The sequence below is a fragment of the Zeus faber genome, assembly GCF_960531495.2.
Source record: "Zeus faber genome assembly, chromosome: 14".
In the NCBI taxonomy this organism is placed as follows: Eukaryota; Metazoa; Chordata; class Actinopteri; order Zeiformes; family Zeidae; genus Zeus; species Zeus faber.
The window spans coordinates 15,034,169-15,061,216 of record NC_137200.1 but is presented as its reverse complement, the minus strand read 5'-3'; the positions used below and the strand labels follow the sequence as shown (position 1 = coordinate 15,061,216).

Genomic DNA, 27,048 nt, shown 5'->3' with positions numbered 1-27,048 from the left:
TTACGATTATTTTCTGCGCGTAGCGCATGGAGAGGGGGCGATCGGGGAGAGAGTCATGGAGAAAAGTGTCTCCATTACGCACGGTTTTGTTCCATACGCGCATGTTTCACCGCAACGCTAGCGCGCACATCGCCTGTACCCTCGGAGAGAGAGACAGGCAAACTTTTGATCACTACTACTCTGCAGCTTCAGCTCCTGGGCAGATGGTTGCAGTGCTCACAGGTTTGACAAACAAATGCAATTTTTGCAGCGGCTGCCCATGTTTTCCCAAACAGAAGCTATGGAACATATTTAGCTCTGAAGTGGGCGTCGGGCGACTCACAATTACAGATTTCCCACTCCACTGGAACGCAGCATAATGCTGCATAGTTGGTTTGGGGAAGAGCAAAACAAAACGATGGGAAAAGTAATTGCACATAGAGACTGCAATTTTGCCACCGAAGATCTAACTGTTCCACAACGTTTGGGCTCTTCCGGTTTCGATACAGCTCTTTCCCACTCACTACTATCACGATAATTTATGTTTGGCTCGGCTGCTTCATATGTTCCCCATGTTTGATTTGCTGAAACCAAAGCAGTTTGGTGCGTTAAGTCGTCCTTATGTTGAACTTAATGTTTAAGTTGTTTTTACCTCATTTCTATGTGGGCCCTATGTTAATTGTTTTGTGAGAGTGGCCAATTTTGTTTCCGCTTGCACTTGTTTTTATAACCCATCCTAAAATATACTATATATATATATATATATATATATATATATATATATATATATATATATATATATAATTTATTTATTTTGGGGGTGAATCCCAAATTTTCTTGTGTCTTTAGCTGTAACCTAGAAAAGTTGACGATGAACATTACCTTTTAATTTTGAATAAATTGACGTGAATTTGCCCAATTGAAAGACACTTTTCGGAGATATTAAAACTCCCATTAGCGTCATGAACCGGACTCTCTCCGTAACCGGACTCTCTCTGTCTCCAGATATGAGTATCTGAAATTAAGCAGCATCCAATTGGCTGACTATTCTCCACACGTTTCCAGAACAAAGCAGTTTTTTATTGCAGCGCTGTCAAAGACAATAAGTGCACAGGTGGGAGTTTTGGAAAGCAATACGGACTCGATTATTTTTATTTATTTATTTGTTTTAGTGAGGGAAATGGAATTGCACAGAGAAATGTTAGTTTCCCACTGTGAAATCAAATTAGCAGCTTTTCCATTTTAGCCGAAGGCATATTTTTATTAGTCAGGTGCTGTACAGCACATTGAGAGAGATAGTTTTACTCGCATCTTAAGGAAGATATTTGGGTAAAATGTTGCATCCTGCTCATTTCAGCATTATTCCATGTAAACATGGAGATGGAGAATGAGAATGTTTTGGAATGCAACTTGAGCTCCAAAATGTTATGAATCTAAGATCTTGTCTGAAATGTAGCCTAATACATGAAATACATCACTGCAGTGTTTTCTAACCACTAGTGTATCCCGAGAGCTCACAAGGTGGCGCGGTAAAGAAAAAAAAGTGAGATTCCACTTAAACAAGTGAAGAATGTTAATTAGCTCTTGTGTTGCAAAATGAAAATTGCGAGATTGCACTCATTCATCCATTTCATCAGTTCCAGCAGAGCAGCAGCTCTGTGTTCATGAGAACAAGTTTCACTATGAAAGTGACGACTTTCGTAGTGATGAAAGGTTCGACTCTTTTCTGGCATTCGGTTCCTGACGAGTCGCTCGGTAAAGAGTCGTTACATTTTTCAACTCTTAATTCATTCAGTTGGTTTAATAAACGATGAATCGGAAGAGTCGTTTGACTCTGAGTTGAATTGTTCTGTCAAAATAATTTCTTTTGGGGCGGACGCTAAGAGTATTTAATCCACATTTAAACAAATTGTGCCAGAAGCCTTGAACTTTTTCTCCTTGGACTTTGTCCTAATCCTCAGGTTTGTTCATTGTGAACGAATCGTTTACGAGTCTTTCATCGCAAACGATTAGTAGACATTAGTAGACATGTTTTTGACGTTTTTAGTGCTTAATGAGATGCTGTCCCCGTGGGATTTTTTGGGATTGCTGTGGATGAAAAATGGTTTGGGGAAACACCGCATTGTTTAATACAAGTACCCCGGTTGACAAACTGCAACGCCACATCACACCAACACTCACTCCAAATGTTCAACTACGGAAAAAAAAAAAAGACCAATGAGCAGTGGACCTGCTCCTTAATGATGACAGAAAGAATTCCATTTCAGCCCCGAGGAGGAGGAGGATGACGATAGAGAGGAGGAATAGGTCCACCTTGGCCCCCACGGTGACATTCAGTGCGGTCGTTAATCACTGACGGGGTCTCTCAGATGAGCTGGAGTGGGCGAAGCCTTGGGAGAAGGAGCCGCCGTCTGTTCAGTTCATAAACGTGCGATTTATGGCACCAGGCGGAGCTGAAACGGTGTAGGTCTTTGGAGACGACAATCGGAGGGGGGGGGGGGGTGCTCCGAGTGCTTTCTGCGTAAGGTGGTAAAGAGGCGTTGAGGGGGTTGGGAACGGAGCGCAGTTTGACCTTCCAGGGGGCTAAGTTTATTGCCGCTGCAATAAAAGAATGACCTGCGTGTGCATACGTACGGCGACGCTTGGTAAAGTCAACCTTCATCACTACGAACCTGGATTATACCAACATCACCAACACGCTAAACCTACCATCAACACCCTAACACGACCATCACTACCAACACGCTAATACTACCATCAACACCCTAACACGACCATCACTACCAACACCCTAATACTACCATCAACACCCTAATACGACCATCACGACCAACACCCTAATACTACCATTAACACCCTAATACGACCATCACGACCAACACCCTATTACTACCATCAACACCCTAATACGACCATCACTACCAACACCCTAATACTACCATCAACACCCTAATACGACCATCACGACCAACACCCTAATACTACCATCAACACCCTAATACGACCATCACGACCAACACCCTAATACTACCATCAACACCCTAATAAGACCATCACTACCAACACCCTAATACTACCATCAACACCCTAACACGACCATCACTACCAACACCCTAATACTACCATCAACACCCTAATACGACCATCACTACCAACACCCTAATACTACCATCAACACCCTAATAAGACCATCACTACTAACACTCTAATACTACCATCAACACCCTAATACGACCATCACTACCAGCACCCTAATACTACCATCAACACCCTAATACGACCATCACGACCAACACCCCCATACTACGATCAACACCCTAATACGACCATCACTACTAACACCCTAATCCTACCATCAACACCCTAATACGATCATCACTACCAACACCCTAATGCTACCATCACCCGAATACTACCAACACCCTAATACTACCAATACCCTAATACTACCATCACTACCAACCTGGATTATACTACCATCACCACCAACATCTTAATACTACCATCACTACCAACACCCTAATACCACCAACACCCTAATACTACCATCAACACCCTAATACTACCACAGACCTGCCAACCTTGGGAAAATATTTTGGGTACCACAACAGTGTAACAGGAAGTCTCTGTGGCATTTGAGTTACTGCAGCTAAATGACTCAGTTATTCACACTGTAGCCGTCTCATAACGAGGCTCATCCCATTGTATGCAAGCTACTACGGCTGATTAAATATATTAATTTATGTCATTAGGATATACCCCTTGAAATGCATCATCTTGTAAAGTTACCGAACATGTTTACCAACTGGAGATGCACCGATTGCAGTTTTCTTGGCTGATTCTGATTTAAGATTGAAAATAAAACTGACGTGCCGATTCCGATTTTGGCCGATTCTGATTTTATTTAAATTGTATGTTCATAATAAAACGTTGACTATTAGATATATATTAAATTGTCGTGCGATGATTTTGAGTTTATATGGGTGATCGGAGAAATTACATTTTCTTATCATTTGGTCTCATTGGGTATATCTGCTGTACGTCAATGACAAATATATCCTGTGATCTGATCGCACTCATGTGATTGGACAGCTGCACATACAGACTACCACTGCAATTTTCAGTTACTATAATAGTGAGATTGCAGACCCCCTCGCTCCCCGCCAGGCTCTGAGTCACTCCAGTGTAGCCCCAAGCCAGTCCCCACTCCCCGCCACCGAAGGACCGGGGTCGCACTGGCCGTGGAATATTTCCATGCTGCTCTGCTGTCTCCTCTACTGTTTCGTTCCCAATCACACTGGAACCATGACGCGCCCCTTTTGCGGCGTGTTCATGACTTTGAACGTGATGCACCAGAAAAAAAAAAAGCATTTCTCTTGGCAATGGGAAAGTTTCAATCCCCTATTTTGAGCGGCTTGGTGTGAAACTATTATATTTATATGGTACTTGCCATTCCAAAATGTACTGCAATCATTGCAAAAAAAAAAAAAAGTAATGATAATAAATGACCGACTCGTCTCACTCTCGTTCAGTGGAACTCACCGTGCATTAAACCAACTGAATCAAATCGAACGACTCATATTACCGAGTGACTTGCCCAGAACTGAGTCTCAAAAAAAGAGCTGAACCTTTCAACACAGCATTCTGGACAATTTAGAATGTTGTCAAGCGATGAAATATTTATCCAATGTTCTTTTACCTTGAAGCAACTCCACACTGCCGTCATTTTCTTTCTTTCGCTTTCAATTATTAGCATCACTACGCAACTACGTTACATTCAGTTTGTATCAGAGCATCTTTACAAGTTCCGGAGCACAGAATCGGACGCCTACATTTGAACAGCACAGAAACAGAAAATATATCTGACCCGCCGGACACCAGTCATTGCCAATCAATTATTATTGATTGTACTACCATCACCACCAACACCCAAATACTACCATCACCACCAACACCCTAATACTACCATCACTACCAACACCATACTACTACCATCACTACCAACACCCTGACACTATCATCACTACCAACACCATAATACTACCATCACTACCAACACCCTGACACTATCATCACTAGCAACACCATAATACTACCATCACTACCAACACCCTAACACTATCATCACAAGCAACACAATAATACTACCATCACTACCAACACCCTGACACTATCATCACCAGCAACACCATTATACTACCATCACTACCAGCACCCTGACACTATCATCACTACCAACACCATAATACTACCATCACTACCAACACCCTGACACTATCATCACTAGCAACACCATAATACTACCATCACTACCAACACCCTGACACTATCATCACTAGCAACACCATAATACAACCATCACTTCAAACCTGGATTATCCTACCATCACCACCAACACCATTACGCTACCATCACACGAATACTACTTTCACTACCAACACCCTGATACAACCATCACTTCCAACCGAGATAATCCTACCATCACTACCAACACCATAATACTACCATCACTATCAACACCGATACAACTATCACTATCAACACCAAAATACTACCATCACTACCAACACCCTAATACTACCATCACTACCAACACACCAATACTACCACCACTACCAACATGGACTGTACTACCAACACTACCACCACTACCAACGTGGACTGTACTACCAACACTACCAACACCAATACTACCAACACTACCAGTGTGGATTCTTACACCTACCAACACCAACACTTCCAATCTGGATTATACTACCAACACCAATACTACCAACACTACCAATTTGGATTATGCTACCAACACCAATACTACCAACAATACGAAAGTGGGTTATACTACCATCAATAACACCCCGGATTATACTACCAACACCAACAATTTGGATCATATAACCAACACCAATACTACTAACAATACCAATTTGGATCATACTACAAACACCAATACTACCAACACCAATTCACCAACAATACCAAAATGGGTTATTCTCCCATCACTAACATCGTTGGTTTGATACTTTGACAAATGTACTTATTGCAAGTCTCTTTAGCGTCTGCTAAATTAAATAACGTAATGTAATATTACACTGCAAACCTGGATTTAACTGCACACAGGTATTATATTACCACCTTGGACTGTAAATCAAATCTGGATTATACTTTGAACACTGGACATCTAATACCACCTTGGACTGTTGAGACTGTTGCACTGTTTTTTGCTGCCTTAATGCCTGGACTTCCCTCCAGGGATTAATAAAGTGTTATCTTATGTTGCTTTTATCTTATCCATGTCACGGATGCAACAAATGTCCCTCAACCAAACAGCGTGCGAGGCAGAAGGACAAACTGTAAATCTTTTCATTCGAGAAAGTGCTGCTGTTTACAGGCGCGAGAGCCAGGAACGGAGGTGGAATGAAACAAGGAATAGCCAGCGACTGAATTGTCAGCAAGGTCAAAACAGATAGATAAATGGATAGATAGATGGACAGATGGACAGATAGACTGGTTTCCCCGTGCACAGGGAAACCAGGTTACGCAGAGTTGCACATTTCCGAGGAGGCAGGGGGGACCCCGGGTTTTACTTTGGATTTTTAGGTTTATGTGCAGTGACTACAAATTATTGTAATAGTTGAAATAATCTATTATTTTTATATGTTTATCCCCTGTGTGGTGGTTGTGATTGTGGGAGCCGTTTTCAATGTTTACTAAAAGAAAAATTATACAATTAATTATTTTTTCACCCTGAGACTCATTGGCCCTGGCTCATTTTCTGTGAATAACATATAAAATAAAACATTTTCAACGAGTGCACACCACGCCGTGCACCCCCCTGAACATTTATATTACATATGTGGTGTTCGGGACCCTCGGGGAATATAAGTGCACAATATGACATTGTAGGCCCTGTGTACCTAAATTCTGTCCTCCTCCTACCTGGGCCTGGTATGTCATGTGTGTATGAGTGTATGTTTGTATGTGTGTGTGTGTGTGTGTGTGTGTGTGTGTGTGTGTGCGTGTGTGTGTGTGTGTGTGTGTGTGTGTGTGTGTGTCTGTGTGTGTGTGTGTGTGTATGTTTCATCTTTATGCACATACTATTCCAGCACAAGGTTGCAACATGGTTACATTTCAAGTACGGGAAACCTGTCTATTCCCACATCCCCGCACACCTTCCCCTCTGTCGTATGGGAACCATTCTATATTTTCTCACACTCTATCCCAGCTGCAAATTGGTGGTGGGACGCAACAAATAAATAACTTTGCCTGTGTGGCTCCCTATCACAATCGATCAAGATGGTGAAGGGGTTCTCTGCTCAGAGGGCCTTAGAAATGGTTTGAGATCAGGCTGGGACCACAGCGAGAGCTCACGGGAGTATGCTGTGAACTCGCGAGAAAACGGAAGTGAGTACAGATGGCGGTGGCAGGTGCATGAACTCAAACACTGACAATCTGCTCCAACTCAGACAAATAACCAAGCGAATTGCAAAATACATATATATATATAAATATATATATCTAAAAACACTGCACAAAATCTAAAGTGGAGGACCTTGAGGATTATATTGATTATTTTTATAAGGAGTACATGATGGAAGAGGACCAGGACCGGAACAGTCCCGGCAAGAGGAAAAAGGCAGACTCATTATCTTATATCCAGTGCTGTAGACGTAATTGTTTAGATGAGATCAACAAGAAGCTGAGATATTTCCGAGATCAAAGTCAGCCTTGATTTCCTGCACCACACGGTTGGCGAGATGCAATAAGACTATGCAGACCTAAAAAACTCCATGAAGTGTCTCACAACAAACATCTCACAAAAAAAAATTATAAAAAAAATGAAAGAGACTATCCTGGATATCCAATCCAGAAGTATGCGGGACAACCTCATATTTTCTGGGATCCCAGAAAACAACACAGAGTCCCCAGGAAACATGGTGAAAGACTTCATCCACACCGCCCTGAAACTCCCCAAGGACACCGTGAAGCAGATCACCTTCCACTTGGTTCACTGACTGGGACACCACGTGGGGAACCGTCGCCGCTCAATCATTGCAAAGTTTGAACATTTCAAGCAAAAGGAGCTTGTTAAAACAAAGGAAGGGAGCTCAAAGACACCATGCTGCGTATGAAAAGTCAACTCCCCGGGGATCAACCGTCAACTGACGTAAGGTGCTGTACCCCATCCCGAAGGAGAACTGGCAGAAGGGTAAACGGCTATCGCTGGTTGTTGATAAACTACATATACTATAGACCGTCTGTTATTCCGAGACTCCCCCACCAGACCCTGGTTATTCTGATAATTCTGATATGCTAAATGTAGAAATGAGCACCCCATCTATGTCAGGGTTGTAAATATTGCTCACTCTTTCATCATCTTACCTTCCTAATCGGTCCCTCCCTACTTCTCTCATCATTATCAACCTCTATCCACTCCCTCACTATATGTATGTCTGACTCTGCACTGTTCTATGTTTATCTTTGCCTTTTTGTCATTTGTTTGTGTAGGTATGTATCCCTACAAACTTCCTGCAATACTAGGACAGTAAACTAGGACAATAAAAGTAATGTAAAGGGGAAAAACTCTGACTTATCCATGGAAAAATGAAAAAATGGGCACGGTAGTACACGCACTGTGCTGCTGCATGGGAAAACTACAAATCCACATCTATCACCCCCTAACTAACCTCAATGACACCACTTAAGTTTGCTAGTTGGAATGTGAGAGGTTTCCGAAAATCCGAAATTAGATTAAGACAATTACATCTAAACTTGATAATATCATCTACAAACAGACACAATTCCCCATGCAACGGCAAAGAGTGAATAGAGAAAAAACACTTATTCCAGCCATCAAAGGTCCACAGGGTAGGATAACATAAAGACACCAATAGCATATTCAGAGACTTTTATAAAAAGCTATATCACTCAGATAATGAATCAAATTTATCAAACATTAACTCATTCCTCGATGATATCGACCTCCCTAAACTACCCACAGAGCAGGCTAACACATTAGATAAACAACTTACTCTAGAATAACTCAGGAAAGCTCTCTTCTCTATGCCCAACAATAAATCATCTGGATCAGATGGCTACCCAGTGGAATTCTATCAACACTTCTGGCCACTTACATCCCCATTATTCATCAGAATGGCTACAGAGATTATGTCAAACTCCACCATGCCTCCGCACATTTCACTGCTCAACAAATTTGGCTTTGGAGAGTCACAAATTCAATGGATCAGAATTCTGTACAACTCACCATATGCTTTTGTAATCACCAATGGTTACACTTCACAGCGTTTCACTCTACAATGTGGCACAAGACAAGGATGTCCGCTCTCCCCTTTATTATTTGCCATCTTTATTGAACCCCTCGCTGCGGCCTTCCTTAAAAACAGTAATATCATTGGCATAAACTCTGAAAACTCTGTTCACATCAGTTTGTATGCAGACAATATATTGTTGTATTTACGGAACCCAATATCATCCCTACCGGGTGTGTTCAATTTTATATCTAAATTTTCAGCTATCTCAGACCATTCAATAAACTGGACTAAACCCAGGGTCTTACCCCTCAGTGGGGAAGACAAGAATGCAATAACCAAGAAACTTCTCTTAACCATCAAAAGGACAACATTAGATACCTTGGTATTGATATCTCCACCAATCTGCCAAATTTGTTTATCCTCAACTTTACTCCATTGTTCAAATCCATTGAAGAAGACCTCACTCGGTGGAACAACCTACCCATCTCACTTATTGGTCGGAAAACAGCAATGAAAATGGATATACTACCAAAAATAAACTATATATTTTCAATGACCCTAGTCCAACAAACAGTAAATTGGTTTAATACTCTAGAATCGATAATCAATTAATTATATTGGGAATACTAAAGAAACTGAGAAATAAACTAGCAATACTACAGAAAAACAAAGACTGTGGAGGCCAAGCAGCACCAAAAATCACCAATAATTCTTGATTGCACAATATGAAGCGAAGGCATGTTTTTGGAGAAGTGGAAGAAGATAGCCCAAACCCAGTTATATGCATACTTTGGTGTTCTTATCCTTGGAGGCAGAAACTGGCAGAGAACTTTTCCGAGGAACAATGTCTCTGGAAAACTTCCACATTATTTCCAGGATCATCTGCTTCAATAACTGAGACGACAAGAGTTGTCCTGGACATGACACAGGGACTCTGGACACAACATCACATGCAAGTCCTGCAATCCTAAAGAGGAAGCTGATGATAGGCGGAATGGTACGGAAAAACAATGCAGAGCTCTCACCTCGGCTGTTGACTACACAGAACAGGTCCGTCAAGTCATCCAAGTTTTTGTTCACAGCTCATACGTCCCTGGTGTCCAACGTGCCAAAGAAAGGCAAAAATGTGGTTCTCATGAGTACGCTGCATAGGGATGGGAGAATCTGTGGCCAGGAGCATCAAAAACCAGAAATCATCGTGGATTATAATGCCACAAAAGGAGGGGTGGACAACTTGGAAAAGCATGGCTACAGCTTCAAAAGAAGCCCACGCTGGCAACTTATGATATTTTGATATTTTTGTGATAGAGTTCAAAGAAATCAACATCACTAGTGATGAAAAACCTTGTTTCATTTATATTTGTTCAAGATAAACATGGTTTATTCCACCCATATCTTGATTATAATTGATTTTCTTTTTTAAACGACATTTTATCACAATAAAACTATTAGCACTTTTTTGCCAATCCTACTTTGTACTCTCTGCTTTTCCAAACACTTCACAGGAGTCGGGATGGATGGAGCACTTAAAATTGTTTACTCTGGAATTATGAGACACACACACAACCATAGTTGTTTCGCATTAATGGAAAGAAGATCAGCCATTCACTCCGGCTCTCACACAGCATGGATTACTTCACAAAATGGCCAGAGGCATAAGCTCTGCCAGACCAGGAGGCAGAGACCATAGTAGACTCTCTAGTTCAAGGCATGTTCAGTTGGTTCGGGGCCCCAGAGACAATTCACACTGACCAGGGTAGGAATTTTGAGTCCTGTGTATTCACTGCCATGTGTTACAGGTTAGGCTCATGCAAAACCTACACCAGACCCCTGCATCCCCAAAGCGATGGTCATGTTGAAAGGTTCAATCGGACTGTGGCGGAGCAGTGCGCCATGGTCACAGCCATGGCGAGACAACACCAGCCAGACTGGGACCTACACCTTCCCCTTGTCCTGATGACTTACCAGTCTGCTGTCCTGGATTCCATGTCCTTCATGCCTGCCCTCCTCATGATGGGGGGAGAGATTCGCAAACCAGCAGAAGAAGGTGGTGGGTAGACCACCAGACTCCCCACCAGTCCCACCAGGACAGGAGTATACCAGACGACTGCAGGATTTTTTGGAGACAGCACACCTCTTTGCCAGGAATCAGTCTCTGTAGGCGGGGACAAGGCAGAAGAGGAACTACGACGTTCGAGCCCAGGGGCGGAATTTCAGAATACTGGAGTTTGAATGGATGTACAGTCTCCAAAGGAAGAAAGGACAGTGTCCAGAACTTGACAGCAAATGGGTGGGGCCCTGTAGAATCCCCAAAAGACTCTGGGAGGTAGTGTACAGGTGCATATGCCACCCAGGGGAAGGATTTTAGCTCTCCACCGAGACAGACTAGCCCCTTACTGGGGCTCAGAGTCCCCAGAGGTCCCCAAAGAGGTGTTCTGTCTCCAAGTGATCCTGCAGTCATCTGGTCCTGTCCTATATATATAAATATATATATATATATATGTGTGTGTGTGTGTGACCCACCGCAGACTTTAGGTTCATTTGGTGGCTTTTGACTTTTTTTCGCATCATTTGAAAGTGAAGAATCAGAGCTTCAAAACAAGGTGTCACTTGTGCAAATCAAGCAAATATTTTTAAAGCTATAACTTGTTAATGACAAGGGTGTGGCAAACTGTGTTTCTAAGATAAACACCCGCAAAGTTTTCCCCCACACTTGGTTGCATTCAGCCAGCTCCCAGAACGCAAATGGCTGGAGGGCTAACAAAGCCACAAGGCTACTTGTCACATGGCCACTTGACACCCTGCTGAATGGGGACTTGACACCCTGATGAAAGGGGCAATCTCTGCATTGTTCTTGTGTTTATAGGGAATGTTGAACAGTGTCATCGACACACAACAACTTTGTTTTAAAAAAAAAAAAAGCTTTATTTAACGGTAAGAATATACATGTTTTATATAAGTGGAATTATTTATGAGTTTAAAAGTGCGGACAACACAAAAAATGTACAGTCTGTCAATAATATTAGTCTTTGTATATCACCTCGGTGTGTCATTTAAAATATAAATGTACGTATGCCAATTATCTTCAAAGTTCTTGGAGTTATTTATGTGGGCTAACCCCAACTCTACCCCAGCTACACTCTGAGATCCTGTTTGGGGTCTCTTTATTTTATTTTCGTCCCTGACTGCATTTGCAGGTAAACTTGAGGATCTTGTCCATTGCTACTTGTTCAAAATCTGCATCACCAACCTCAACAGACTTCATCACGTCATCAACTTCTTCCATTGTAACAACAACGGGCGTATCGTTGGTCTCCGGGGGTTCTTGAAAACATTCAGTTTCATCGTCACATTCAGGTTGAAATCTGCTGTTTGAAATGTTCTCCACTTCTTGTAATCCATAACAACGTGGAGATGAAAGTTTTCACAGATAATTGAAACCGAAGGATCCTCGTCTTGTTTACGGAAGTGATGTCAGCATTACTTTTTCGTTGGTATGCGTCCCCTACACAATAATGTCTCCGTGTGTGTGTAAAAGTAGGACAATTTATAGGTTGAACCCTATCAAAACTGTTCAGAGCTGTTCAGCGTCTCAGTAAGTGAGTGTTTCCCCACGGAAATACTTAACTCCACGGTTTAACATTTTTCTACTATTTATCATCAAACTCGGTTTTGAAAATACTTTGAGAGTTAAAAAAGGAACACAAATCTAGAAAAATCGAATTTTCCTTCTAGAAAGATTCAACTTATTTGGCTGCTCCTGGCGATTTTAGAAATGCGGGAGATAGCACGTTTTGCTGCGGTGGGTCACACACACACAATATTTTTTGACAATAAATTATTTGTACAATAAATTATTCACAGGTTGAAAATGTTGCTTTTGGAGTCTGTTTTGAAAACCTCCACGGACAGCTGCCCGTTCCACTACCTTCAGATGCCGTGACAGTAATAACAATTGTATTAATAATGTCAGAATATAATGCACCAGCTCCCTGAAGACGATCGCGCAGCACTGCCTTTTTTTTCACCAGGTCTCTGCAGACGGTAAAAACTTCACTCTAACTGCGTGTGGTTATTATTGCCAGTGTTTGTGAATTGGACGCTATTTGCGACAAGGCTCATTTCCATAGACAGGCCAATTTTGCACAAAATGTGTGAATAATACCTCATTTAAATACGCCGACTGGTTCATGGTCCCCCCTGTGCCTGCAAATTAATCGCCCCTGCCAAACATGAAAATGACATTCCCAGTGTGCGCTCGCATACCGGGTAATGTCACACTGACACTTGTAATTGGAGATGCAACGATTGCAATTTTCATGGCCAATTTAGATTACCGATTTTTTAAAGGTTGGACTGGCCAATTCCGATTCTGATTTTCAATCAATTGTATGTTCATAATAAAAAAATATTCACAATAAATCCTTTTGAGTTTATATGTGTGATAGGAGAAATCCGATTTTCTAATCATTTGGTCTCATTGGGTACATCTGCTGCATGCAAATATAAGTAATAATAAGTGCAAAAATACATTTCTATTATACTCTATTCATAGGGTACTTGCCATTCCAAAATAAATTGCAATCATTGCAAAAAAGCTAAAAAGAAAATAAATAGCAGACCCTTCTCACTCTGCAGTGCGCACGGGCACCTGCTCACGTTTGAATGCATTTATTCATCCTCTGTGATGTTAAAACATCAGATTTACACAGAGAAAAAGTAAAAGTGTGCGTCCTGCTCATAGTTGAGTTACAAAATCCCAGCGCACCACAGAGCGTCTCTCCTGCTGGGCGGCTGACAGCGCTGTCGGGCCAAGAGTCAGAGTCACAGTGAACGGCAAGGTTATTACAGTCAGGGATTCAAACAACTCACTTTTCTGCGAATGTCGCTTTCTTCACATCAATTTGGGTGACAAAATTGTGTGAATCGTCCAAACGTATCCAAGGAGTTTTTTTGATTTTTTTATCCGTCCGAGAGAATGACTGTCAAGCCCAAGGCCTCCCAGCGCCACTAGAGATCATCTGCTAGACTAGATCATCTAAGGCAGTATTTATTCTCCGGCTCCCCAGTCACTCATCGCCAGATCGTTAGCAAAGCTACCTGAGTTTGTATCTCTCCTGGCTCCTTCCTAGTCCATAGACCTAGCCTGTTTATCCAAGTGTCTTGTCTTCATCTTTACCTGCCTGTCTCCTCTTCCCGATCAAGTCTGTCCATCTTGCCCCGTCCAGCCTGGTTCTCCGTCTCTCTGTCTCTCCACCCGGAACCTGATCCCTCCTTCCCAGTCCCCACTGTTCCTATCCTGTCCTGCTCCACCTGGCCCGGTAGCCCTGCTGGCTCCGACCCATCCCATCCCGACTGGACCCGGTCATCTCCATTGTACCGCCAAATAAACCTCCTTCGTTTTACCCTGGTCTGTCTGCTGTCTCTGTGTCGTGCATTTGGGTCCCTCCTTGCACTGATCTTAACAATGACACTATCTGCGATGGATTAACTAGTGGACTCGTTATCTGATATTACCTTAGAACAGGGAGCAATGCTGACATATAACTGCATAGTATCTTAATTACTCAGACAATGAGATGACTTAAAATGGAAAACATATTTTCAGTTTTGGCAAACCAAAAGCTGATGCCTGGTTGTCCGCCTGGCAACAACTTTTAAAAGTTAGTGTTGAGCCCTGAAGTTGCAAGTCATCAAAACAGCGAATCGAGCCACATCTCTGGCTCTTGTTCAGTCCTTGTGAGCTTTGAAGCAGAGTGACGCACATAAAGAGAAAGGAATCCGTTCCATCCATTCAAGCTGGGCTGAAAGCCTTGCAGTAAGGGTGGCCATCGGTCCGTTTGTAGATCAGACAGTCCTGTTTTGAAATACCGTGTCAGTCTGCTGGTGCAGCCTTGAGCCTGACACTCATTTGTCCTCGTTTTTTAAATAATCCCTCGTTTATTCATTATGTAATGGTATATAATGAATAAATACATGAAAAATAACAAAAATATATTAAAAAACAAATAAAAATGTGACCCACCGCGTATTTTAGGGTCATTTGGCGGTTTTCGAGTTTTGTTTTTTTTCACATCATTCGAAAGTGGACAATCAGAGCTTTCAAACAAGGCGTCACTTGTGCAAATCAAGCAAAAAAATTTCAAGCTATGACTTGTTAATGACAAGGGTGTGGCAAACTGTGATTCTGAGATAATCACCCCAAAAGTTTTACCCACACCAGGTTCATTCAGCCAGCTCCCACAATGCAAATGGGGTTGGCCAACAAAGCCTCCTGGCTACTTAACATACTGCTGAATGGGGCAATTATGAACAGCTCAACAACACAACAAAATTTGCTTAAAAAAAAAAGCTTTTATTTAACAGTAAGAATATACATGTTTTATAAAAGTGGAATTATTTTGGAGTTTAAAAGTACGGACAACACAACAAAATGTAGAGTCTATCATTATATGAGTCTCAGAAAATCTGAAATATGCAATCTGTCACCAACCTCAACGGACTTCATCACGTCATCAACTTCTTCCGTTCTTTTGGTTCTTGAAAATATTCAGTTTCATCGTCACATTAAGTTTGAAATTCGCTGTTTGAAAAGTCCAGAGTAATATCAGATTCAGCATCGCTGTCGTTCTCCGCGTCGCTGTCGGAGAACTGACTGTCATCGCAGGAAAATGAAGTCCAGTACGCGCTGCCAACGCTGACTTTGATCTATCGCACTAGTCAGATTAAGGTCCGAGATATGATTCAGAGCTTCCACCACCCGCTTCGCCTAAGTCCATAACGATACGGAGAAGAAAGTTTTCACAGACAAATGAGACCGAAACACCCCCGTGCTGCGCTTTAACCGTCCGTTTATGGGTGTGTGACGCGAAAGGCTTTTCTTCTTCGCGGTTTCACAACAGTGAGTGTAAAACACGTACGATCTAAAGGTTGAATTCTATCAAAACGGTCTCACATTGTGACTTCACATCACATGGAATATGGATGAATGATCTTCACCTGGATGCTTGCTTTAAAGGAAACGATCGATCCCGGTAAGTGAACTGTGTTTCCCTACGCAATCTAACGGGAATATTTAACTCCACGGTTTAACACTTTTCGACTATTTATAAATCAAACTCGGTTTTGAAAATACGTTGAAAGATTAAAAAAACCACAAAGGATCACAAACTTGGAAAAATCTCATTTTCCTCCAAGAAAGGTTTTTTCAACTTATTTGGCTGCTGTGTGTGCAATGTCCTGTGCCACTGGTTGGTATACTGGTACTAGTTAGAATAGTGCAACAAGTTAGTATAGTGCTACTAGTTATTTTAGTGATACGTGTTAGAATAGTGCTACTAGTTAGTATTGCGGTACCAGTTCATATATTGATACAAGTTAGCACAGTGCTATTAGTTAATATAGTGCTACTAGTTAATATAGTGCTACTAGTTAATATAGTGCTATGAGTTGGCACGGTGACACAGTGCTTCCACTGCTGCCTCACAGCAGAAGGTCCTGGGTTTTATTCCCGCCTGTGGCGCTGTTGGCTCCTGCCTGGGGGCGAGTACTCCGGTGGGTTATCTCCTGACCAGGAGCCTTTCTATGTGGAGTTTGTCTCTTCTCCCCATGCTCACATGGGTCTCCTCCAATATAAAGAAAGGACACCAATTAAAAACATGCACACATTGCTGCCCTGTCCCCGACCAAGACACGGATCCACACCTGGTGCCATGGAAGTGAGGGCTGCCCACTGCTCCTGGCGGCTACTAACCCTTGGAGGGAGAAGGAATGGGATGACTAGGTGCTACTAGTTCATGGAATGCTACTAGTTACTATAGTTCTACTAGTAAATATAATGCTACTAGTTAATATAATGCTTCTAGTTACTATGGTGCTACTAGTTAATATAATGCTATTAGTTACTGTAATAAAACAAGTGAATACATTGGTACTAGTTACTATAGTGCGACTAGTTAATGGAATGCTACTAGTTACTATAGTTCCACTAGTAAATATAATGCTACTAGTTACTATAGTGCTACTAATTAATTTAGCGCTACTAGTTACTAAAGTGCTACTAGTTAATATAATGCTATTAGTTACTGTAATAAAACAAGTGAATACATTGGTACTAGTTACTATAGTGCTACTAGTTAATGGAATGCTACTAGTTACTATAGTTCCACTAGTAAATATAATGCTACTAGTTACTATAGTGCTACTAATTAATTTAGCGCTACTAGTTACTAAAGTGCTACTAGTTAATATAATGCTACTACATGTTATAGTGCTACTAGTTAATTTAACGGTACTAGTTACTATAGTGCTACTAGTTAATATAATGCTACTAGCTGCTATAGTGTGACTAGTTAATATAATGCTCCTAGTTATTATAATGCTACTAGTTATTATGATGCTGGTAGTTAGTATAGTGCTACTCGTTAATATAGAGCTGAGTTAGTTTAGTGCTACTAGCTGATAAAGAGATGACTTAGTATAGTGCTACTAGTTAATATAGAGCTGAGTTAGTTTAGTGCTACTAGCTGATATAGAGATGAGTTAGTATAGTGTTACTAGTTAATATAGAGCTGAGTTAGTTTAGTGCTACTAGCTGATATAGAGCTGAGTTAGTATAGTGCTACTAGTTAATATAGAGCTGAGTTAGTTTAGTGCTACTAGCTGATATAGAGCTGAGTTAGTATAGTGCTACTAGTTAGCAATTTGCTCCTATGCTAAAGCAATAATGAATAACACTCCGCACACACACACACACACAGAGACATCCAACCCATGAGAGCCCAGGATCAGTATTTAAAAAGCAGAGTACACGGATCAGCCCTGGTGGAGGACTCCTGCCTCTTTTATCCTTCACCGTTGAAAAAAAAAAAAAATAACCCACAAAAAAACCAGAGTCTCGTAGAAAAAGCAAAGAGTTGATAAAGAGTCGAGCATAGAAGACGGACCTGCTGAGCACCCACCCCTCCATCAATGGATTCCTGTGCCCTTCGAACCCAAACGCATCGAGGTGAGCGCCGCTCCGCTGGTCCCAGATGAAAGGAAAATACATGGCGGCGGACAGACGCTGTGTGAAAATCAATGTGATGCTGTAAAAGCTCCCTGCGTGGAGCAGCGGGATGAACAGTGGATGCCCTGGCACGGAGGTCCTGCTCAGCACACGGACAGTGCCCAGCGTAGTAAACTGTATATAGTATACACGTCCACAAAGAACACAACACCCAAATAAGTTATACAAAATAAAAACCCAATGAGGAGATATCAATGTATAGAATCTTCCAAAATGATAATTACTGGTAACAATAACCATCAGCAATTACATTATACAAGGGACATGTATTTATTGTGTATGTACATGTATTTATTGTGTATGTGTTTTGAAATATTTTCATTCTTGAGTTTTTGGGTTCTAGATGCCCCAAGGAAATCCATATGCCAAGGCAGCAAAGAAACAATGCGCTGCCCTTAGTGGTCAGCGACTCTCCTGTTGAAAAAAAAAAAGACTAAAATATTTTCTGAAACTTCTGGACGAAACTCTAACGTTAGGACTGCAAAGAACTGAGAAAGAGGGGCTGGAAAAACACCTGCCTACCTTGTTGCTGCCAAATCTCTGACAACATAATAATAGATAATACAGGTGAAGTTATTTTAAATATACCTGCTGACACCCCACACATCTGGGCGTTTGAGAGGCTCATTTCATCAGGGTGATGCACGGTTTGGAGGTTCCAGGAACAAGCGGTGTGCAGCTGTCAGTTTGACAGCTGTCCTTACCGTGAGAGCAAGACCCAAAGTGTTTTGACATGGACAGTAAGTGACCTAGATGATGTCTCGATGGAGGGAACCAGCCTTTATCAGGCCTTGAAAACGTCCGGCGGACTAAAAGACAATGTTTTGGGAAGGGATTATATTGCAAAATCAGAATTGCCAAGGTAACACACCTTCTGTAAGACGTGTGCGTTAACGAAGGCTTAACGAAGGAGAATTATGACTTTGCATTACGGGATATATCCATGCCAGTTGGTAAAGCCATTTAGAGTCACACCCTGAATCACTAATGGTGCATGCTTATTAACTATTACCGGCAATACAATATTCTGTTCCCAAAATGGATTAACAATCATGATAAATAATTCTGCTCGCAATATTGACTAAAATCCTTGTGATTAACATTTTAGCCATAATCGTGCAGCCCTACTCCAGAAGGCCGTCAGTTGTGGCGCAGGAACCCACCCGCAGCCGCAAACAGCGCCCCATCATAGAATTGCACTGTAACCAGGCCGGAAGGAATGAACTTTGTAGTCACAAAACAGAACAGAACAGAGTGCAAAGCACGCTCGTCCATTGAACTACAACGAAGGACCGACTACCATTGACCCCTTATATTACTGCATGTGTAACCCTCTGATTTTGTATCAAAGGCAGAACGCAAGACGCGGTTCAGGTCTGGCAACAGCAATTTTATTGCACCAGTGCCTGGCAATAAAAAAACAACAAAACTTTGGCACACGGACTCCAGCTTCGCTCCAAATCACAATCTAAAATAAAACAATTTTTTCTTAGAAACAATGCAAAAAAAAAAAGAACAGAAGAGACACTGCATCTTCATATGCATCTAGACAAATAATGAACTTCAATTACAACACAGACAAACTTACAAACATAATGTAAAATATAAATACAGGAGCGGATCTGCGCAGCAACCTACCAGCCCCATGCCTCATCGGACTAGAAGGAAAGTCTCAGTGACTTTAACCTTTCACTGTGTTACCCCGGAAGTTTAAAACTTATAAATCTAAAAGTGCCAGGTGCAAAAACAAAAGTACTATAGAACATATTTTGGAAAACTTCACTTATTATTTATAACATATTTACACTTTGGTTACACATGCAGTTAATTTCATTTTTCTTCTTGGCAGTTTCGAAGTCGAAAGCCCCGAAAGCAAGAAGTGATGCTGCGTTCACGGAACTCAGTTCACTGTAACATGTGTTTGTGGTGTGTGGATGGGAGAGTTTGAGCAGCCACACCTCACATGGAGCTAGGTAATTGGGTCAGGGCGGCTGCATACCAGTTGCTCATTGGTTGGGCTAAGGAGCAGCAGGTTTAAACCCCCATCCACACACACACACTCAGGAAAAGAGCCGTGTCATGATATGTTCCATCTGCTCCTGGCTAATTCCACGTAGCCTCGTCTCTACAATAAACTTATGTCTACAACCCGTCGTCGCCTGTGTCTCTGTGCAGGGGCGCCCTGGAAACCCCACTTGGATGGCGCGTGGCAGACGGAACTGCCACAGTGTTGTTTTCCCCAGATATTTATATTATTTCAAGATTTTTGTTGAGTTTAGAAATATCTGTATTATTAGTTGTGTTATAAAATAATTGTATTGTTTGTGTGTTTTCACATATCAGATGCCAAAGAGAAGCCGAAGGTCTAAGACAATAAAGAAGCAGTGGGCAGAAATGTGTAACTGGTGTCAGTAGGAGGTAATGCTGTATTTCAGGGGAACTCTGAAAATTGTAATTCGTAACCAACATGAAAAACCTGAACCCTGTGTATTGCTGCCTGCAGCTATATTTATTATTATTATTATTATTATTATTATTATTACTAGGGGTCCAGCCCACAGTTATTGCCGGGATTTTTATTATTATTATTCTCCTTGGCATTTTTTGGCCTTAAAGTGTCTTTAAACACCACCTTCGCTGGACCGACAGACATGGTCGAGGTCTCGTTACAACCGGGACGTCTCAGACATCTTGTGATTCAAGTTTGATTCATATCGAGCTCCATTTGGAGCATTAAAATCCTAAAAAAATAGTTAAAATCCAATTAAATTTTACCGGAAGTAGCAGAACGTTCTCGCTCGCATTCGCATGGTGCAAAGTGCCTGGTGTAGACTTCATCATTCTTTAGTGGTTGCACACTGTGTTTTACCCTTTTTTGCAAATAAACGGATTCTGTTCCCATCTAAACCGTGTTAGATGCAGTGTTGTGTCCCTCCTTATTTTGCAGGATTTGAGCCAGCCATAACATACAAATTGTAGGAGAACATGATGCGTTCCATCGACTCGGAACGAATCAGAAAACTATGACTCGGAAAACTATAATTAATCACAGAGTCGTCACCCCGTCATGGTTGCTCCACACAGCATCAAACGGTCACCAGTCCACTGCGTCATCATTGAACGACACAGCAAACAAGCAAATACAAGACACAAACAACCGAAATTAAAGCAGTTTATTAACTTTCTGTGCAGAATAGAAAACACAGTGGATCACCACTACGCCGCCTTCCATAAAGTGGAAAGTGCAGCTCTATTTCCACAGGCAACTTGGTGAATTATAACAATGAGAGGTGCCGGTTGACAGTCAAACAAAGACGGGTTTTTTTAAAGGCATTTCATCTACATGCAGCTGCAAGCAGCTAAACATAGGGGCTTCAATTTGAAAAAGGAGAAGGCATTAAATAGTGACGACAGGGAAACACATGTTTATGAAATCAGTTTTATATGTGATGAGTCCATCCATTATAAGTCAAATTCCAAAGTAATGTTAGTCTACAATAAATGTTATATATCATAAGTCTGAGCCAGATTTCTTGCTATTATAACATAAGATACAATGGCAATAACATAAGATTGTATTATATTACCATAAAATTGGTTATATGTCATTTTAATTTGTATAACATGGTTATATGTCATCTTGGATTGTTTTAAGTTGTAATATTAGTATTAATATATTCTAGTCAAAGTATTGGTAATTATATGAAGACATATCAAAAAATACTACAACATTTCCCATCACAGACAAAAATGGACAAAATCTGACAAAATTGGGGGAAATTCGAGCAGTCTGATCCCAGAATTACAGAAACTCGGAAAACTACGTACCTAACACGACTAAACTGTACCCTGTGTATTGCTGCCTGCAGATATATTTATAAATTTGTATTGTTATTATTAGTATTGTTGTTGTCATTATTATTAAAATAATTATTATTATTGTTATTATTATTATCACCGTCTTACAATATTTTATAATTTTATTATAAAACCTGAGTACTCAGAAAGGATTAGGAATTAAAAGGTATGAAAATAAATCTAGGCCCAGTGATATTACCACTTGGCCACAACAATAATAATAACAACAACAATAATAACAACAATAAATATAGTTGCAGGCAGCAATACACAGGGTCCAGTTTATTTGTTTTAGGTATGTGTTACACATATTATGGAAGAACTTGTCAATACTTAACACTTTCTGTTTTTTCATTTAAATCTGCTAAGTTTGGTTGTAGGAAACTGTTTATACATAACATTAATTAAAAAAAGTTTATTTTTTATTTTAAACCAAATCTTGTCATTGTTATAACTTACCTTGTTGTATGTTAGTACATTTAAAGTCTCTGATGGTAGATGAAGTTTGGTCTTGTGTGCGTCAATTATTACCTATTTACGAAGGTTTACGTGTTTACAGAGATTTACAGTAGTAGTCGAACATACATAATTTTAGTGATGGCTTTTTTCCTTGGATTACATTTCCAAAACTTACCATGAAATTTTAAAAACTTTGTGGTATTTCTGTGAGTAATTACCATTGCACAGCATCTATTTTTCCGCCTGCGGGCTGGACCCCTAATAAAAATAATAATAAGTGCAATATCAGCCACACTGTAAAGGCCAATACAGGCCGGGACAGGGCGTCTGCGTTGGAATGGCGAGCCTTGGCCCTGTGCACCATTGTGAAGACCGCAGCTCCTCCAGCCAGCATGCGACCCCTCCCCCTCTGGTTCTCTAAAAGACATAAGCCACTGGAAAGCTGAGTGATCATTCCAGGCAGTGAAGGGCCAGAAGCTCTTGATGAGTGACGCATTAGAGGCGCTCACCCTTGTTGAAGGTTTTGCTGAAGTACGCCACCAGTCTCTCTCCTGCTGGCCCCGTCTGAGCCAGCACCGTACCAACGCCAACATTGCTGGTGTCGGTATCGAGCGTAAACCGCAAGGTGTGGTCTGGGGGAGTGAGGGTGGGGGACACCATCGATGCCCCCTGGAGAGAGCTGAAGGCCTGCTGGCACTCTGGTGTCCACATTAAGCTCCTGTCCTTTTGCAGCAGATGGTACAGGGGAGCAGCTGTGGAAGAGAAGCCTCGTACAAACCTCCTGTAGTACAAGGCCAGGCCCAGGAACATTTTAGCTGTCGTTGGTCAGTGGGAGTGGGCCAGTCTCTTACTGCACGCACCTTCTCCTCCAGCATGCTGATGTCTTTCCTAATCACATTGTTCAGGGGTCTGTAGTCAACATAGAATCTCATCTTTCGGCTCCGTTTCTTTGCGACCATCACAACCCCCAAAGCCCATGGGCTGTCTGAGGTCTCAATGATGCCTGCCCGCTGCATCTCCTCAATCACGCTGTCTGCGGCCTTCCGGTGCGCCATGGGAAGACGGCAGGGATGCATCTGGATAAGCTGATCCTCCCCAGTGTCTATTCCATGATGCACCAGATGTGTCAGGCCCACATCACCATCCATTAGAGCAAAAACGTCCTTGAATTCCGACAACACCATTCCACAGCTCTTCCCACTGTCAGGGCTCCGGCAATTCACTGTTGCGTTCCCATATCTCCCTCACCATTGACAATCCATCCACCTCTTCCATTGTAGTGGCTGGGGCAGGGGAAGGGGGCCCCAAGCACATAGAGGTGAGTGTTGTCGGAGAGGGGGGCTGTCTGTCGGCAGGAGTGTCGGGCATAAGGGGTTGGCTGCCAAGTGCTGAAGGGGTGGGGGAGTACCTCACTTGAGCACCTGATCTCACAGCTTCACAGATACTGGGTGTGGTCTTGGGGTTTGTGAGGGGGATATTATGTTAACAGTGGTGCACCTAGGGAAGCTCAGTGTGTTCTCCCCTAGGTCCTGTAGGCAGCGAGCAAAGCTGAGGAAGTCCAATCCCAGTATACAGAGGTCCCTCACCTCTGCCACCCACACGGAGAAGCTTACTGATAGACCCCCCACATTTATAGTCACCCTACACTTCCCAAGCATAGGGGCTAGCTCACCAGTCACTGTCTGTAGCTGCACCGTAGTCCGCTCCAATTGTGTCCCTGCTGGAACAATGTCAGGGCTCATTAGTGTTGCGGTTGAATGTGTGTCCACAAGGGCCGTGTACTGGGCCCCATCCAGGGTGATGGGGAGGTGGCCGAAATCCCCAACATGTGTCCAACCCACCAGCATCGCGGAATCTGCAGTGTCATCTGCTTCAGGAGGGAGTAAAGCCCTGTGCTGTTGGGCTCCTGCTGCTGATGATGGGGCGGTGTGGGACACAAGGCCGGAGTCCGTATTGTCCAATCTCTAGGGGCCCCGAGCCGCCCTGGTAACTGACCTGTTTTGGGCACTGCCTGAGGAGATGTTCGGGTTGGCCACACCCCCAACAAACCAGGGGGCGTGGCGAGGTCATGCGGCACTGCGTGGTGAAGGCAGTGACACGGACACGGACACAGACACCGCACGGATCAGTTCAGTTAATATCCCTCACCCATGCATGCTTCTCTTGAGCTTGGCTGTTGTCCACAGCAGTTCTCACTATAGGACTGCTTTCTCTCAGACTGCGCCCTACAGCTCCAGCTCCCACAATCTCCCTTTACAGAGCCAGCTCCAATGCCTCTTGCAGGGTAAGGGGTGTGCCAGTTGGGTCTGGATGCACAGCTCCCCATGGCTTGCACAAACTGTTCCCTGGCCAGCTCACTCTGCACTGGGGCTGCATGTGGGCATATGCCCTTCTTGACAGGATCTTAATGTCATTGGCTGAAGTGTCTGTAGCGGCTCTCCCGGCTGTCTGCGCCTGCTACACAATTCAGAGTGCAGGAGACCAGGTTGTTCACACCATCCAAATCGCCTCTGCGGGCCCCAACCAAAGCCCCATAGTCACTTCTTTCCTCTGGGCTAAGTAGCAACAAGCATGCTAATGCATCACCCGTAAGGCAAAACACCAACTGCAGAGCTTTATTGTCCTCCGACCAGGCTGTCGCCCGCAATAGCAGATCGAATTGGGCGTGAAACGCCTCCCATTCAGCCTGATGAGTATACTTATACTGAGTATACAACGTTCTTCTTAGGCATTTTAACTGGCACCTGATTGCCAAGGGCACAGCCCTCTTTGTGTACAGTCTGTGCGTAAGCCATGCTTCACGCCGAGAAGGCGTCACCGTGCAGGGGAGCCGTGCAGATCCCGCACCATGGGCTCTGCTCTGCTGGGGGTCGGAGGAGCCGAATCCCGCGTTGGCAGATAGTCTCCTGTCTCCACCATGCAGGCTTTGTGTTCCACCAAAGTACATCCAAACTCCGTCGCCAGACCCCATACCAAAGCATAATTGCTTCCCACCTCCTACTCTTTAATCTTCAGGCATGCCCCGTTTCACTGCATCACATCCAACAGATGGTAGCCAGCTATCGGGCTAAGCTAATGGCTAACGTAGCGTCAAGTTTAACTTCTGCTTCAAGTAAACACATATGGTGATAATGCTGTAGTCTAATGCATTTATTTATCTCAACCTCTGGAACCTGGCTGTCATTCCCCACCTCCAGCCGACGCGGCAAGGGGCCCACCCTCCGGTCTCTCTGCCCCACCTCTTGGACCCACCCCCTTGAGCATCCAAACCAGCCAGTAACAATAAATACGTCAATAACACAGTTCGAACATTCGGAACAGGGTTGCTCCAATACTTTCCACATTGTCAGATCTGTGTTTTTTTTCTTTTTTATCATCGTTATATTTGTACACTATGAATGTGCTCATGGATGTGTTGTGATGTCATTTTCAAAGCAATGCACACAGTTCGGGACGATAGAAATAAAGTTCTCTAAACTGAATAACAACAATAATAACAATCATCATCATCATCATCATCGCCATGATAAACAATCGTAGTACTGTTGCAATAAACCAATGTCGCTGAATAATCACTTTTTAGCACAGTATGACTGCAGTCGAACAGGGTGGACGCTGAGACACCTGCGCGGGTTGACCAACCCTTTGCAGCACCGTCGTTCTGGAACCCCCCACCCCCACGCACCTTGTCAACCTTCTTCTTCTTCTTATGATTATTATTATTATTATTATTATTATTATTTATTCATTTATTTTGCCCCCCAAACAAACACCTGCCAACGGACAGCAGCCGCTCCCGATCAGCGTCTGTAATACGAATCTAATCCCTCCGCAAATCCCCTTGGTGTCCAAAGACGCGCGCGGATCCTGCGTGCCTGCGTACTGTTTCGTTTCGCACCCGAACGCACGCACACACACACACACACACACACACACACACACACACACACATTACGCGTGTGTGTGTCTACACAACGAAAGCAAAACAAATGAGCGGAGACAGGAAACGCGTGACTCACCGGAGGAAGACGGTCTCTCCCTGGCGCACCGTGATGTTGTCCATGACGCGGCTGTCGGACTGGGACTCCGCCTGGCTGTGGACCGGCAGCCCTGCGGGGACCAGAACCAGAACCCTGAGCGACAGCACCACCGCACACCGACCCAAAACAGACAAGTGTCGACCCACGCTCATTCTTTAGTTGTTTTTTTTTTTTTTTTTGTTTGTTTGTTTTTGTTTTTTTTTCTGGTGGGGGTGGGGGGGGGGGGGGTAGTTTGTAAAATAAAACAATAATAAATAAATAATACACTTTCAAAAAAAGTCGGGTGTTATTATCCACGGTTCATTCAGTCTGTTAATCCCAGTGTCTCGTCCTCCGCGCGGAGGATCCAAGCATCTCATAAAACAAGAAAGGAAGA

The 27,048-nt window shown here is 42.8% G+C and overlaps 1 protein-coding gene across 1 annotated transcript in view; it reads right to left on the bottom strand.

The window, feature by feature from the left end:
* Positions 1 to 26,824, bottom strand: part of ntm (neurotrimin) — a gene marked incomplete at both ends in the record, with an annotated part of 123,330 nt that extends 96,506 nt beyond the window's left edge. Inside the window, one exon of the mRNA XM_080013445.1 lies at positions 26,652 to 26,824. Coding sequence (XP_079869571.1) covers positions 26,652 to 26,824 — 173 coding nt within the window. The remainder of the gene's footprint in view (positions 1 to 26,651) is intronic.
* Between the last annotated feature and the right edge of the window lie 224 nt (positions 26,825 to 27,048).